At 44.7% G+C, this 13,657-nt stretch overlaps 1 protein-coding gene across 1 annotated transcript in view; it reads left to right on the top strand.

Annotated features, from left to right (window-relative positions):
- The window catches only part of MTUS2 (microtubule associated scaffold protein 2), a 369,436-nt gene that overhangs the window by 246,740 nt on the left and 109,039 nt on the right, over positions 1–13,657 (top strand). Inside the window, exons 7-8 of the mRNA XM_081549337.1 lie at positions 2,736–2,834; positions 10,947–11,158. Coding sequence (XP_081405463.1) covers positions 2,736–2,834; positions 10,947–11,158 — 311 coding nt within the window. The remainder of the gene's footprint in view (positions 1–2,735; positions 2,835–10,946; positions 11,159–13,657) is intronic.

Raw genomic sequence — 13,657 nt, 5'->3', positions numbered from 1 at the left:
TTGGATCCTCCGCAGGGCGGGTGTGGCTTCGGTGGAGTGGCATGGGGGCTGAGCTTTCAGGACCCCGAGGGTCCAGCCTCCTGTAGCTCCTAAGTGCCTGGGCACGAGTTGTCTTGAAAAGAGCCCAGTGGGAAATGGAGGGGACATTGGGCATTGACTGAATGGCCACGCTGTCCAGGGCAGGGTGCATCATCTGGCTGAAGTTTATATTCTAGTGAGGAAGGTAGACAGCAAGCAGACAGATTCGTGGATCTGTTTTGGATGGTGGTAAGTGATGCAAAGAGGAATGAAGCAGGTAAGGGGAGAGTGTCAGGTGGCAGGAAGGCTGTTTTACCTGTTGTGCCAGTCACTGCCTCCCTGGAGACTGTTGGCTGTGCTGGGATCTGAATGAGCAGGTGAGTGAACCAAGCTCAAGGTTTGGGGAGGCACATTCCATGCAGGAATGTGCAGTCAAGAGAATGTGCCTGCAATGGGAGGAAGTACAGCAAGTTTGAGCACCAGCAACATGTAGGAGGAAGAGGAGGAGGCAAGTGGACACAGAGGGAGGGGGTGAAGCAGGCCCGATGGGGTCAGGAGAAGCAGGAGCCCAATCAGTTCAGAAAAGTAGAGAGAGGTTGGTTGCAAATACTTGCCTCCCTCTGCAAAGCCCGGAAATGACCCCTCTCCAATCATGTACATGGGCACACACACACACACACACACACACACGCACATGCATACACTTGCATACACACATGCATATAAATAATCTCTAATAATGCTTTTAAAGGTGTAAGGGAAAGTTGACATATTTGGACATATTGAAAATTTAAAAATACAGTACAACAAAAGGTACTATAAATAAATTGTAAAAAGTGAAACTTGGAAAATGTAATTTGTAGAGCAGGCAAAGGATTAATATCTAGTATAAATGAAGAATTCTTACACATCAATAAGAAAAATGGGTAAAGGGTTTAATGAGGCCATTTTCAAATAAATGCATATGACCAATTTAAAAAGATTCCAAGCGTTTGGCAGAAAATTAAAATGACGGAGACTTCAGTGTCAGTAGGGCATGGGACGTGTACAAAGAACTGGTCTCCCACACTTGGTTGGGAATGTCAATTAGCAGCTTTGGGTGGAGGACAACTGGGCTATGTCTGGTGATACTGCAAATGAGCAGACTCTTAATCCGGCAAAAGTGTATCTGTGCATTCATTCTGTAAAGAGGCCAATACATGCTTACAAAGAAACAAGTAGAAAACTGCTTACATAGCACATTTATCTTTTTTAGTAGCTAACGACTGTAAACACTCTAAATGCTCATCAACCGGAGGATGGGTAAATTATACTGCTTCTTTGCCCCTTAATAAGATATGACATTTTTAAAAGATCTGTAAATGCACTGATATGAAAAGGATCTTGAAAATTGTGGGTAGATAAAAAGAAATCGCAGTATGCAATTCATTTTATTAATTAATAGCCATATATATATTTGTGTAGGTATGTTTATAAATACCTAGAAAAATGTCTGGAAGAATAAATGCAAACTGCTAGCAGTGGTTACCGCTAAAGGGGGAGTAAGGATGCGGGGCTGGGAGTGAAGAGGGAAGTTTGTATTCTGCTTCTAAGGGACCATCACCATCACTGGGGTTTATTTATTTATTTTTTTAATCACAATGTTTGGGGTTTTTTGAAATTTATGTATTTATTATTTTTGGCTGTGCTGGGTCTTTGCTTCTGTGTGCGGGCTATCTCTAGTTGCGGCGAGCAGGGGCCACTCACTGCAGTGCACGAGCTTCTCATTGCGATGGCTTCTCTTGTTTCTGAGCGTGGGCTCTAGGTGTGCAGGCTTCAGTCGTTGTGGTACGTGGGCTTAGCACGTGCGATCTTCCCAGATCAGACATCGAACCTGCGTCTCCTGCATTGGCAGTTGGATCTTTACCACTGAGCCACCAGGGAAGCCCACGGTTTATTTTTGAAATGGCATAATAAATGTTCCTGAGGTGGAGACAGGTTCTAGGTACACCCAGGTTGGTGTTACTTCTCTTATCTTCCATCCATCATTCTTTGATTTTCTGATGAAGGGGATGTGAGGTGAGGGTCTGTGCCCAGCACACAAGGGAGAAATGGGACCATGTCCCGAGTGCCTGTTCTTATATTGAGCCCAAGTTCAAGATGTCCCGTGCTGCTGCGGCTGCCTCTGCCATCTGGTCCCACAAAGGCTCAGCTGCAGCAGAGACAGAACTCGGAGGCTCTCCAGGTCACCTCTGTGGACCAGCTGCGTGGAAATTAATTAGAGGCAGACTGAGTCCCCCGAGGCTCAGCTCTCATGATGCTGGAGTCATTAGCAGTTAGATTCAGCTACAGCTTCCTTATCCATCTTCTGAAAATTTGTTTTGGCAAGGAGACAGGCCGACTGAGTTGGTGGCTGAGGACAGTGCAATTTTAATTCCCACATAGTTTGTCAGGGTCCTTGGGGTGCGGTGACCCCCAGAGACAGGGGCGGTTTTCATCATGTCAGAGACAGTAGTGTACTTATTCCTCTGACCGCTCATAACAAAATTCCCTTTGCTATAAACAAGCGTGTCATTCCTGAAGCACAGGAGGTGGTGACTATAGCAACAAATCACCCAAATATTATTTTGTTCTGTGTGCCTTTTGTTAAGCTTCCCTTTCCACAAACAATTTGTGTTAACCGTTTTGATTGTAATGAGCTCTCTTTGTTTCTTTCTCTCTTTTTAAACTATTTATAGGAGCCAAGAAAGAAGTACAAAAAGAGCAAGATGCCAATAAACCTGCAGTTTCATCTCCTAAGAGGACAGTGGCTTCAAGCACCAAGCTTCATTCACCAGGTATTTAAGAAATGTGAACTATCTTATCTGAGGAGACTTGAACTTGGAATTCATTTTGTTCAAATGTCATTAATGGAGCAATGCCAGCCCACGTGGTATGCAAGACTGTTCCAGGGCTTGACGTACGTGTATGGCTGTGTTCTGACTCTAACTGAAATGAACCAGCTGTTGGCATCATTTTGTCTTTAAAAAAATGTTATTAATGCTACATTTAGTGGGTAGGATCCTCTCTGTGTAGGAGTATCTGCTAATCCAACAGCACCTGAGATAATTTATAATTGAAAAACAGATTTTGGAGATCATACCTCAAGAGATAATATTTTCCAAAAAGAGAAAAAGACAAACTGTGGATATCAAATACTTGTTATTTTATTTATTTACATACGGATATGAACAAGCTATATAATGTCACATGAAAGTTGAAAATTACCTATTATGGAAATTCATATTGTAAGACATCAGCCTCTTTGTAGAACAGAATGCAGTGTAACCTTTAAACACAAAAATAGTAGCAATAATAGCAGCTAAAGTTTGAGTTCTTACTGTATACCTGGTACTGTCCTTAGGTCTTTAAATGTATTCATTTATGTAATGCCCACAGTAACTGGGAGATGGGTACGATATTGCCTCTTCCTTTGTATGTGAGGAAATTGAGCTTCATAGATTTTCATTAACTTGCCCAAAAGTCACAGGAAATAAATAGTAGAGCCTTTGTTTTAACATAGACACTTTGAATCCCAAAACTGCACTCTATTTGCTGCGCTATGAACCAGAAACCTTGGGGAATAATGACCTTATTAATAATGTTTCCAGTAAATTTTAAAAATGTATAGGAAGTAATCCAAAGTCACACATGAAGAGGGTCAGGAGACAGAGCCTGTTACCAAAGGCAGATTTGTGTGCCTGACGCACAATGAGGCAAAACAAACTGAAACATCGGAGTTTGGAGCAGGAAAAGGTTAATTGCAGAGCCTGCAAGGAGACTGGTAGTTTGTGCTCTGAAAACCCAGAACTGCTCCAAGGATTTCAGCAAAGCACTTTTAAAGGCAAGTTGAGGGAGAGGCATGGTTAGTTGTTGCAAACTTCATGGTGTGGGAATCCTTTGCTCTTGCAGCTGTCCACATGGGTCAAGTCAGGCTGTTCCTGTAAACTTCCAACAAGACATACGCAGGGAAAGGTTGAAATGAGCGGTTAAAAAATTTAAATCCATGTCAATGAAGACAAAGAGAGGGGAGAAGGGAAAAAGAAAACAGAGAGAGGAAAGGAGAGGAAGGAAGGAAGGCGTTGAGATCTACTGAAGCAGTAGTCCATGCCTTTTTATCAGTGAATAGAGCTCCACTGTGTAAGTACCACAGTTTATCCATTTACCTATTGAGACACTTTGGAGATTTCTCCCAGGGATTTGGCTGTTATAAGTGAAGCTACCATGCACATTTGTACAAGCCTTGGTACAGACCTCTGCTTTCATTTTTCTTGGCAAACAGCTGAGAGTGGAATGCCTGAGTCATATGGTAGCTATGTGTTTAGCTTTTAAGTCTGCTTAAAAGTTTTCCAGTCTGTTTCCCAAGGTGGTTGTACCGTTTTATATTCCCGTCAGTGATGTCCAAGAGATCCAGTTCCTCCATGTCCATGCCAACCCTTGGTATGGTCAGTCTTTTCGATAATAAACATTATAATGGGTGCATAGCAGTATCTCATGGCTTTAATTTGCGTTTACCTGGCAACTAATGACATTAAAATGTTGAACATCTTTTTTATGTTTATTTGACATCTGTATATATTCTTCCTTAAAATATTCCAATCTTTTGCCATTTCAATTGGAAGGTATTTTATTGAATTTTGAGAGTTTCTATATATTCTGGTCACCATTTTTTCAGGTATGTGATTTGCAATTTTCTTTTCTCCACAATTTATGTTTTGTTTTGCACTTCCCTAACAATGTCTTTTGAAGATTAGAAGTTCTTAATGTTCATGAAGTCCAATTCATGATTTTTTCTTTTATGGACCATATTTTTAGTATTATCTTTAAAAATCTTTATATAACCCAAGTTCATAAAGATTTTCTCCTACATTTTATTCTAAAATACTTATAGGTTTTATATTTACATCTGTGATCCATTTAATTTTTTTTGTATGTAGTGTGAAGTATGACTTGATTCTCAGTAGATTTCTACCATGATCATCATTATCTCTTCTGCTTGCATTGATTTTAATTAGCTAATGTCATTAATTTGAAGTCTTTCTGCTTTTCTAATGTGCATTTAATACAGTAAATGTCCCTTCATATACTACTTTAGCTGTAATTCACATATTTTGATATATTGGATTTTCATCTTCATTGAGTTGAAAATATTTTCAGGTTTCCTTTTCTGATTTCTTCTTTCCCCATGATTATTTAGCAGCATTCTTTTTAGTTTGCAGATATTTAAGACTTTCCAGAGGTCTCTCTGATTGTATTTCTAATTTAATTCCATTGTGGCTAGAGAACATACTTTGGATGATTTGTTCAGTTTAGTGCAGTTCAGTCACTCAGTCGTGTCCAATTCTTTGTGACCCCATGGACTGCAGCACGCCATGCTTCCCTGTCCATCACCAACTCCTGGAGCTTACTCAAACTCATGTCCATTAGGTCGGTGATGCCATCCAACCATCTCATCCTCTGTCATCCCCTTCTCCTCCCGCCTTCAATCTTTCCCAGCTGCTGCTGCTACTGCTGCTAAATCGCTTCAGACGTGTCCGACTCTGTGCGACCCCATAGACGGCAGCCCACCAGGCTCCCCCGTCCCTGGGATTCTCCAGGCAAGAACACTGGAGTGGGTTGCCATTTCCTTTTCCAATGTATGAAAGTGAAAAGGGAAAGTGAAGTCGCTCAGTCATTTCTGACTCTTAGTGACCCCATGGTCTGCAGCCTACCAGGCTCCTCTGTCCATGGGATTTTCCAGGCAAGAGTACTGGAGTGGGGTGCCATTGCCTTCTCCTGTCTTCAGCATCAGGGTCTTTTCTAGTGAGTCAGTTCTTTGCATTGGGTGGCCAAAAGTGGATGATTTGAGTCCTTTCAAATTTGTTGAGACTTGTCTGATACTCCACACAACAAGGGCTGTCTTGGTAAATCTTGCTTTGTCAGCATGTGGGGAAAACAAGGTCATCTCTCTGGTATCTCTTCTCATGAGGCCACTAATTCCATTCATGGAGGCCTCACCCTCATGACCTAAATGCTTTCCCCAGAGCACCTCCTCAAAATACCATCTCATTGGAGATTAGGGATTAGCACATGAATTTTGGGAGAACACGAACAGCTCAAAGCATCTGGATATGCGTGCAGAGGAGCAGAAACATTGGAGTCCAGGCTACCACAGGAGAATGTCAGGCCAGCTCTGGTGAAGAGAAACCTATGTAATAAGAGTAGACAAGTCTGGGAGCACAGCATTCCTGTCCCCAACCTCCTCTCCTTGCCTCCTCCATCCCTCTCTAAGGGCAGCTCTCCTTTCTCCAGATTACTGAACATCAAATAAGCTGAGCTGCACTGGCCGGTGGTGCCTACATCAAGTCTTGAACCCTCGACTGTCACCTGACTGAGGAGTGGCAGGTGAAGTCCAGGTGTGTTTCCCTCCCCTGCTGATGTGTAACTTCCCTGAGGATGGTCTTGACCGATTTCTCTCCCCACCTTTGCAGCCTGGCTTGGGGAAGAGGCATCTTGTGATTCTCGTCTCTGTCCCTTGCTTACAGATGACTTCTCCCATCCCTGCCAGCTAGCGAACCCCTCCCTGTTCCACTGCCTCCCCTCCCCCCAATCCTGCAAAGGCCTCTCATGACCTCCTGGTTATTAAGTCTAAGTGACACATCCTGGTCCTTATTTCTGTGGCCTTTGGAGTTACTGATCACTCCTTTCCTGAAATTTTCTTTCCCTTAACTCTGACACCTATTCCTGCTGATTTTCTTCCAGCTTCTGGAAATGCTTGCATGGAGTTGTCTTCACTAGAAACTCTTCTGCAAATTCTAAATGTTGCCAAGCAGCCCAGGAGAATAGACCAAACTGAGTTCAAATCCTGGCTCAGTGGCTCACGTGATGTATGAACTGGGGCAAATAACAGAATTTCTCCGAGCCTCAGCTGCTTCTTTAATAATTCACATATTGTGAATTTTACTCTTTTAAAGTGTACAATTCAGTGGGTTTTAGTCTATTCACAAAATTGTGCAGCCATCACCACTACTTTCAGAGCATTTTCTTTTACCCTCAAAAGAAACCCATACCCATGAGCAGTCACACCTTATCCATGCTCCCCAGCCCCTGACAACCACTAGTCTACTTTCTGTTTCATGGATTTGTTTATTCTGGACATTTTGTGTAGATGGAATCATATTCTGTGTGGCTTTTTCTATCAGTTGTTTTCACTTAGCATGTTTTTGAGGTTCATCCATGTCAAAGTAAGGATCAGTATTTCCTTCCTGGATCAGTGTTTCGTTCCTGGTTTGGGCTGAATAATATTATAGCATGTAAATGTGTCATAGTTTATTTACTCATTGGTTGATGGGCATTTGTTTCCAGCTTTTGGCTACTATGAGTAATGCTGCTATGAAAATCCATGCCATTAATCTTTCCATATGCAATATCTAATCTACTCTTAATCCCATCCAGTATATTTTTATCTCAGACATTTGAATTGTTAATCTCTAGAATTTTTATTTAAGTCTCTTTTTGTCTTTGTTTCTATTTGATGTACTCAATTTTTCTCCAGCCTCTTGGTATATGGAATATAGTTATATAACTGTTAACTGCTGGTGCTTTTCTTGGCTGACTTCAATTGATTGCATTCCCTCTTCATCATGGCTTGTACATCCCTGCTTATTTACATGCCTGAGAAGTTTTTTAGATGACTGACATTGTGAATTTTTCCTTCTTGGATTTTTTTTTTAAATTCTATAAATATTCTTAAGCTTTGTTCTTGGGTGAAACTATGTGACTTGGAAAGAGCTTGATCATCTTGGATCTTTCTCATCAGCTTTGTTAAATGGATCCTGACCAGCAATTAGTCTAGGACTGGTTTCACCAGAGCACCATGATATGACCCTTCCAGGTGTTCTGATGCCCTGGGAATTGCAGTGGGCACAGGAATTGATCCTGGCCTTCTGTGAGCTCCTGGTAGTGTACCCTCTAGTCCTGGGTAGAATTCTCTCCTTGGCTGTGGACACTGTCCTCACCTGCTGCACTGATGTGAGTTGTCCAGAAACTCAAGGGGCCCTTCTGTGTCTCTGTGGAGCTGTCCTCTCAGCTACTCTGCCCTGTAACCGCTGACCCTTGAACTTCCTGAGCCCCCAGCTCCACCTTCCCAAGTTGGGAAGACTACCTGACTCCCCCTGGGTTTCTTGACTCTCTGTGCCACAGCCTGGAAGACCACCCAGAGAGCAGGCTTGGGCATCTGTGGGGGTGGTAGAGGTTGTCTCGTGTGTTTCTGAGTCTTTGGTTCCTTGTGCTTCATTGCCGAATATGTCTTGAAATCCGCTGACGCATACTTTGGCCAAGTGTTTTGGGTAGTTTCAGATGAGAAGATAAATCTACTCCTTTCTTACTGCATCTTCGCCAGTGAAAGTGAAAGTTGCTCAGTCATGTCCGACTCTTTCCGACCCCATGGACTATACATTCCATGGAATTCTCCATGCCAGATTACTGGAGTGGGTAGCCTTTCCTTTCTCCAGGGGGTCTTCCCAATCCAGGGATCGAACCCGGGTCTCCCACGTTGTAGGTGGATTCTTTAACAGCTGAGCCACAAGGGAAGCCCAAGAATACTGGAGTGGGTAACCTATCCCTTCTCCAGTGGATCTTCCCGACCCAGGAATCGAACTGGGGTCTCCTGCATTGCAGGCAGATTCTTTACCAACTGAGCTATCAGGGAAACTAGATGAAACTATAATTTTTAATATAAAAATTAAGCAATTGTTATAACACCATTAAGCCAAGATTTTTCACCCTTGGAGAAAGGAGACATTTAGATTTATTTACTTTGATAAGTGACACTCATACTGCTTGTAAATAATAAATGATAATGTCCCGAAGATGAGACTGTTTTACATAAAGTTTTGTCTAAAGAGTGTGTTATCATAACCAATTCTTATCGTTGGCTTGGGAAACTCTGGCTGTAACATCCTTTTTTTTCCCCCCGATTTTCTGTACATCAAAATAGAAAAGAATCTGGTCTTTCCTTGGAATGGGAAAGGTGAACCTTCCTAGTGTGTGTGCTTAGTCTCTCAGTTGTGTCCAACTCTTTGCAACCCCATGGACTAAACCCACCAGGCTCCTCTGTCCATGAGATTCCCCCAGAAGTTCAAGAATATTGGAATGGGTTGCCATTTCCTTCTCCAGGGCATCTTTCCGACCCAGGGATTGTCTCTTGTGTCTCCTCCATTGGCAGGAGGATTCTTTAACCCTGAGCCACCTGAGAAGCCCTTCTTCTTTCTAGAATACTTATTTATGGTTGGGCGGGTTGGCCAAAATGTTCGTTTGAGTTTTTCCATAGATCAAACTTTTTGGCCAACCCAATAATTCCGGCCCTTACCTGTGCTCCACACTAGCCGGAAGGAAATTTCCTGCTCTCACACTGTCTGCTCTTTGCTTTCCCCAGCACTAGCCAACTCCAGGCAGACAAGTGCCAGCAGTGAGTAGAAAGTAGTGTGCTGCTACTGGGCACATTTTTTCTGAAATAAATTTAGATCCGTTTAAGAAAAATAAAGCCTGTCCAAGACGACAGAGAAGTCAGCCCATGTGCTCCCTGGGGTGTCATGCTGGTGCCAGCCTGCAAGAAACAGACTTCCTATCTGTTGGGAGGTGGACCAACTCATGAAGTGCTTTTCCTTAAGCTGGAGGGCATCAAAGTTGTGTCCTTTCATTCTTCTCCCTCTTGTTTACAAGTGTTAAGGTCATGGGCCTTCTCTGAGATTGTAAATATGCAGGTCCCAAGCCTGCAGTGTTTGCTTGTTATCATGTCAGTTGAGCTTCCAGCTTCAGGACTGAACCATGCTTTTCCATCCATTAGAATCCTCTGGATAGTGACCAGATGACTGCATATGAATTTTTCATGTTCTCTTTCCATTTTGAAGGCCCGTGTTCATCCTGGCACTCAGCCTTTGCACGCAAACTACTTGCATTCACCCTTGTAAGAATAGAAGATGACTGGCTCTTTGCTCTGAGTCGCCAGTGGTCACTGGGATCGCCATAGATTCTCTGTGCCCCTAATCAGAGTAATGCAACCAGGGGACGTGATTGGGGCAAGACTGGAGGAATGGGAGAATGTTCTAGGTTCAGGGTGTGCCCCCAAACCTGTGAGTTCACTCAGAGATGCTGCAGAGTGGATCAGCAAGTGTCCTTAGGTGTTGAGATGCCTGGCAAGGAATGAGAGAACCTGAAGCCCAGATGCTGATGCTGGCTTGCCCATGGTCAAGGGCAGGGCCTCGTTTCTTTGCAAGTCCACTGGGCCTCCCACATGTCATTGACTGAACAGGTGCTTGGTGCATGCATGCATGCATGCTCAGTCACTTCAGTCGTGTCTGATTCTTTGCCACCCCATGGACTGCAGCCCACGAGGCTCCTCTGTCCACGGGAGTCTTCAGCCAAGAATACTGGAGTGGGTTGCCATTTCCTCCTCCAGGGGAATCTTGCTGACCCAAGGATCGAACTCACATCTCCTGCCCTGCTAGATTCTTTACTGCTGAGCCATCAGGGAACCCCATCCGTGAAAGGGTTGCTAGGTTTTAAGTCTGGCTTCAACCTGGATTGAGTGATTTCCGTTTAGATGTTTTCAAAGAGGAATCCCCTTGAAGGAAAAAAAAAAGAGAAAGCCAACTGCTCCAAGTCTCTCTAAGCAGACCGGGAAGAAATGTAGGCAGCTGGGAGGAATTGGGCAATTCTGTCTGTTCCTCTGCTTCCAAGGGTGAAACCTTGCACTTGGCACCACTAAACAGAGCAACACTTCACAGGCCTTGTTTTTTCATTTTAACACTTAGAATGACACCCAGCAGGCCATCCCTTCTCAGCCCCTTGCCAGCTTCCTTGTGTCATAAGGAGCAGTTGTCACATCTGGGCTGACTGTTTTCTCACAGGTGACCCTCCTTGCTTCCTAGGGTACCCCAAGCAGAGGACCACGGCCCCCCGCAACGGGTTCTCCCCGAAGCCGGACCCGCAGGCCCGCGAGGCGGAGCGACTGCTGGTACAGCGGCTGAAAGAGCGCTGCGAGCAGCAGGCCCGACAGCTGGGGCTTGCGCAGGCAGAGCTGAGGACGGCCGTCCGCGGCTTCCAGGCGCTCGCCGTGGCCACGCAGCTCTTCTTCGGGAAGGTGAGGCCACGCCTGGTGAATGTGGAAGCGGGAGGGTGGCAGCGGGGATTGTTCTTAGTGTGCAAGCTTTAGTTCGGGTTTGGGGTTAGAGATGGTTTGATTTTCAGGTGCTGTGGTATCTCGGCCAGCACCATGGGATGTTTTGGGAGCTGAGCTGAGACTTGCGTGTGAAAGACATTAGCCTGGAAAGACGGATTCATAACCTTGATTCCGAAAGGGAAAATTACATTTAAAAAAAAGTGAAAAAAGTGGAAGTGAAGTCGCTCAGTCGTGTCCAACTCTTTGCAACCCCGTGAACTGTAGCCTACCAGGCTTCTCTTGTCCATGGGATTTTCCAGGCAAGAGTACTGGAGTGGGTTGCCATTTCCTTCTCCAGAGGGAAAAAAAAATGGAAAAGGTATAAAGGGAGATTTGGAAGGTGAGGTCTTGGAAGAGAATGGGGCATGTGGTGGTGGTGGTTTGCATTTTGGACCCGAGACGGCCAGGTTCTGAGACATCTGTGCCTCTCAGTACATAGCAAGCCAGGGCGGCAGAGCGGGCCACTGTGGCCCTTGAGGGGACCTGGGCGGTGCCGGGCCCGGGGTCTCTCCTCTGGGCCACGCTCACAGTATGCAGGGGGCAGTGTGGGGAGGGGGCGTCCCCCTGGCCCCTTGGTTCTTCTGACAGTGCAGAGAGGCCTTGGGTTCCTCAGCCTGAGAGTCCAGAGTCTCCTGCACTTGTCCGGACGCTGAGTCTGTTATCAGACTTGGTTTGTTGTTGTTGTCTTTTGTGACCCCGTGGACTGTAGCCCACCAGGCTCTTCTGTCCATGAAATGTCCCAGGCAAGAATACCAGAGTGGGTTGCCATTTCCTTCTCCAGGGAATCTTCACAACCCATGGATCAAACCCAAGTCTCTTGCATTTCCTGCATTGGCAGGTGGATTCTTTACCACTATCACCAGCTGGGAAGCCCTTGGTACAGTCTGGTCACATTCACATAGGTAACATTCACCAAACATAGTTCAGCCTCCCTGTCTCTCAATGTAGAAGGGAGGCTGGTGGGAGCCTGGGTCTGACTTTGTAACATCCTTGCTCCATCCCGGGGTGACCAAGGAGCATTTGGGGGAGAACTTGAACCTTTACCTTTGAAGTTTAAAATACTACGAGTTACCATATCAGTAACCTATAAGGCATTAATTTCATGTATGGACCTCCTGGGATCTATAAATGAAAGTAAAAGTGCTATAGAAATGTCCCCCCACCAGGAAAATGAGCTAACTAAATTTCTAGCTAATTTAAAGAAGAAAAATCAGAAGAATATTAACCGACACCGTGTCCATTGGTTTTCCTTATTATCTGAACCTTGAAGTGCGGAGGACTCGGACCTTTCGTGGCAGCCTGCAGCCTCTCTTGTCCCTCCTGGTGTAGAAGCCTCAGCTGCTCTGTTTGGCGCTTGTTCCCTTTTTTGCTTAAAGCTTTTCGCCCAAGGAGCTAATTCCCAGTGTATAGTTATGATCAAAGACAAGATGAACAGATTTCAGTTTTACCCACAGTTTCCTTCTCTTCCCTCATCAAAATGTTAACACCAGCAATCAATGACCGATTGGAATGTTATGTCTTCCAGTCTGGTACCTCTGGGGTCAACCTTGAAGAGCGGAAGTGACTGTGTTCCCACCCTGTAAGAATTAAAATTACAAAAAAAAAAAAAAAAGGATTAAAATTACAGACACATTTTTGAGGCACCAAAGGGGCCGGAGTTGCCATGTTAAATATTGAGCAGTTTTCTTATTAGAGAGAGTCGTATTTTCTATTCTTTGGCTGGATGTATGTTTTCCACTGACTGTCAGGTCTTTAATAAAGAGAGGAGATCAGGGTTGTTCATTGCAGTTCAGCGATAACATGTACTGTGTTATTCTGTCCACTGTGTCCCTTCTATGCATCACACAGTGTCGTAACAAATCCTTGATAAAGATTTGCTGTGGATTGATTTGCCAGCGAACACCAACTTAACACATTGGTCACACATGCTGTGAGGGCTTCCCTGGTGGCTCAGATGGTAAGAAATCTGCCTGTAATGCGGGAGACCCAAGTTCTATCCCTGGATTGGGAAGATTCCCCTGGAGAAGGGAATGGCTACCCGCTCCAGTATTCTTGCCTGGAGAATCCCATGCACAAAGGCTACAGTCCATGGGGTTGCAAACAGTCAGATATGACTGAGCGACTAACACTTTCATAGTTTGTTTTTTGGTTTTTTTTTGCTAACATGCAGTGTGTTTTCAAGTTGGAAATTTTGGACCCCACTCATGGCATCATGGCAGAGGAAACAGTTTTCTGTGTTGAAATTAAGGGTCAGTTCCCTGTAATGGTGCATTACTGGGCCCCAGGAGAATTCCTGTTGGTCCAGGGGCCGCGAGTTGTACTTCTCTGTAGCATCCACATGGCTCTTCCATCGGAGGAGACCCCAAAGGGCTGGCAGGTGATTTGCAGGCATGTCCATCAGAGCCCCCTACTGGCTGGAGC

This window comes from Giraffa tippelskirchi, chromosome 12, assembly GCF_054371585.1.
Source record: "Giraffa tippelskirchi isolate mGirTip1 chromosome 12, T2T-mGirTip1v1.2.pri, whole genome shotgun sequence".
In the NCBI taxonomy this organism is placed as follows: Eukaryota; Metazoa; Chordata; class Mammalia; order Artiodactyla; family Giraffidae; genus Giraffa; species Giraffa tippelskirchi.
Note: the sequence above shows the minus strand (reverse complement) of the source record. Positions and strands in the feature narration are given on the sequence as shown.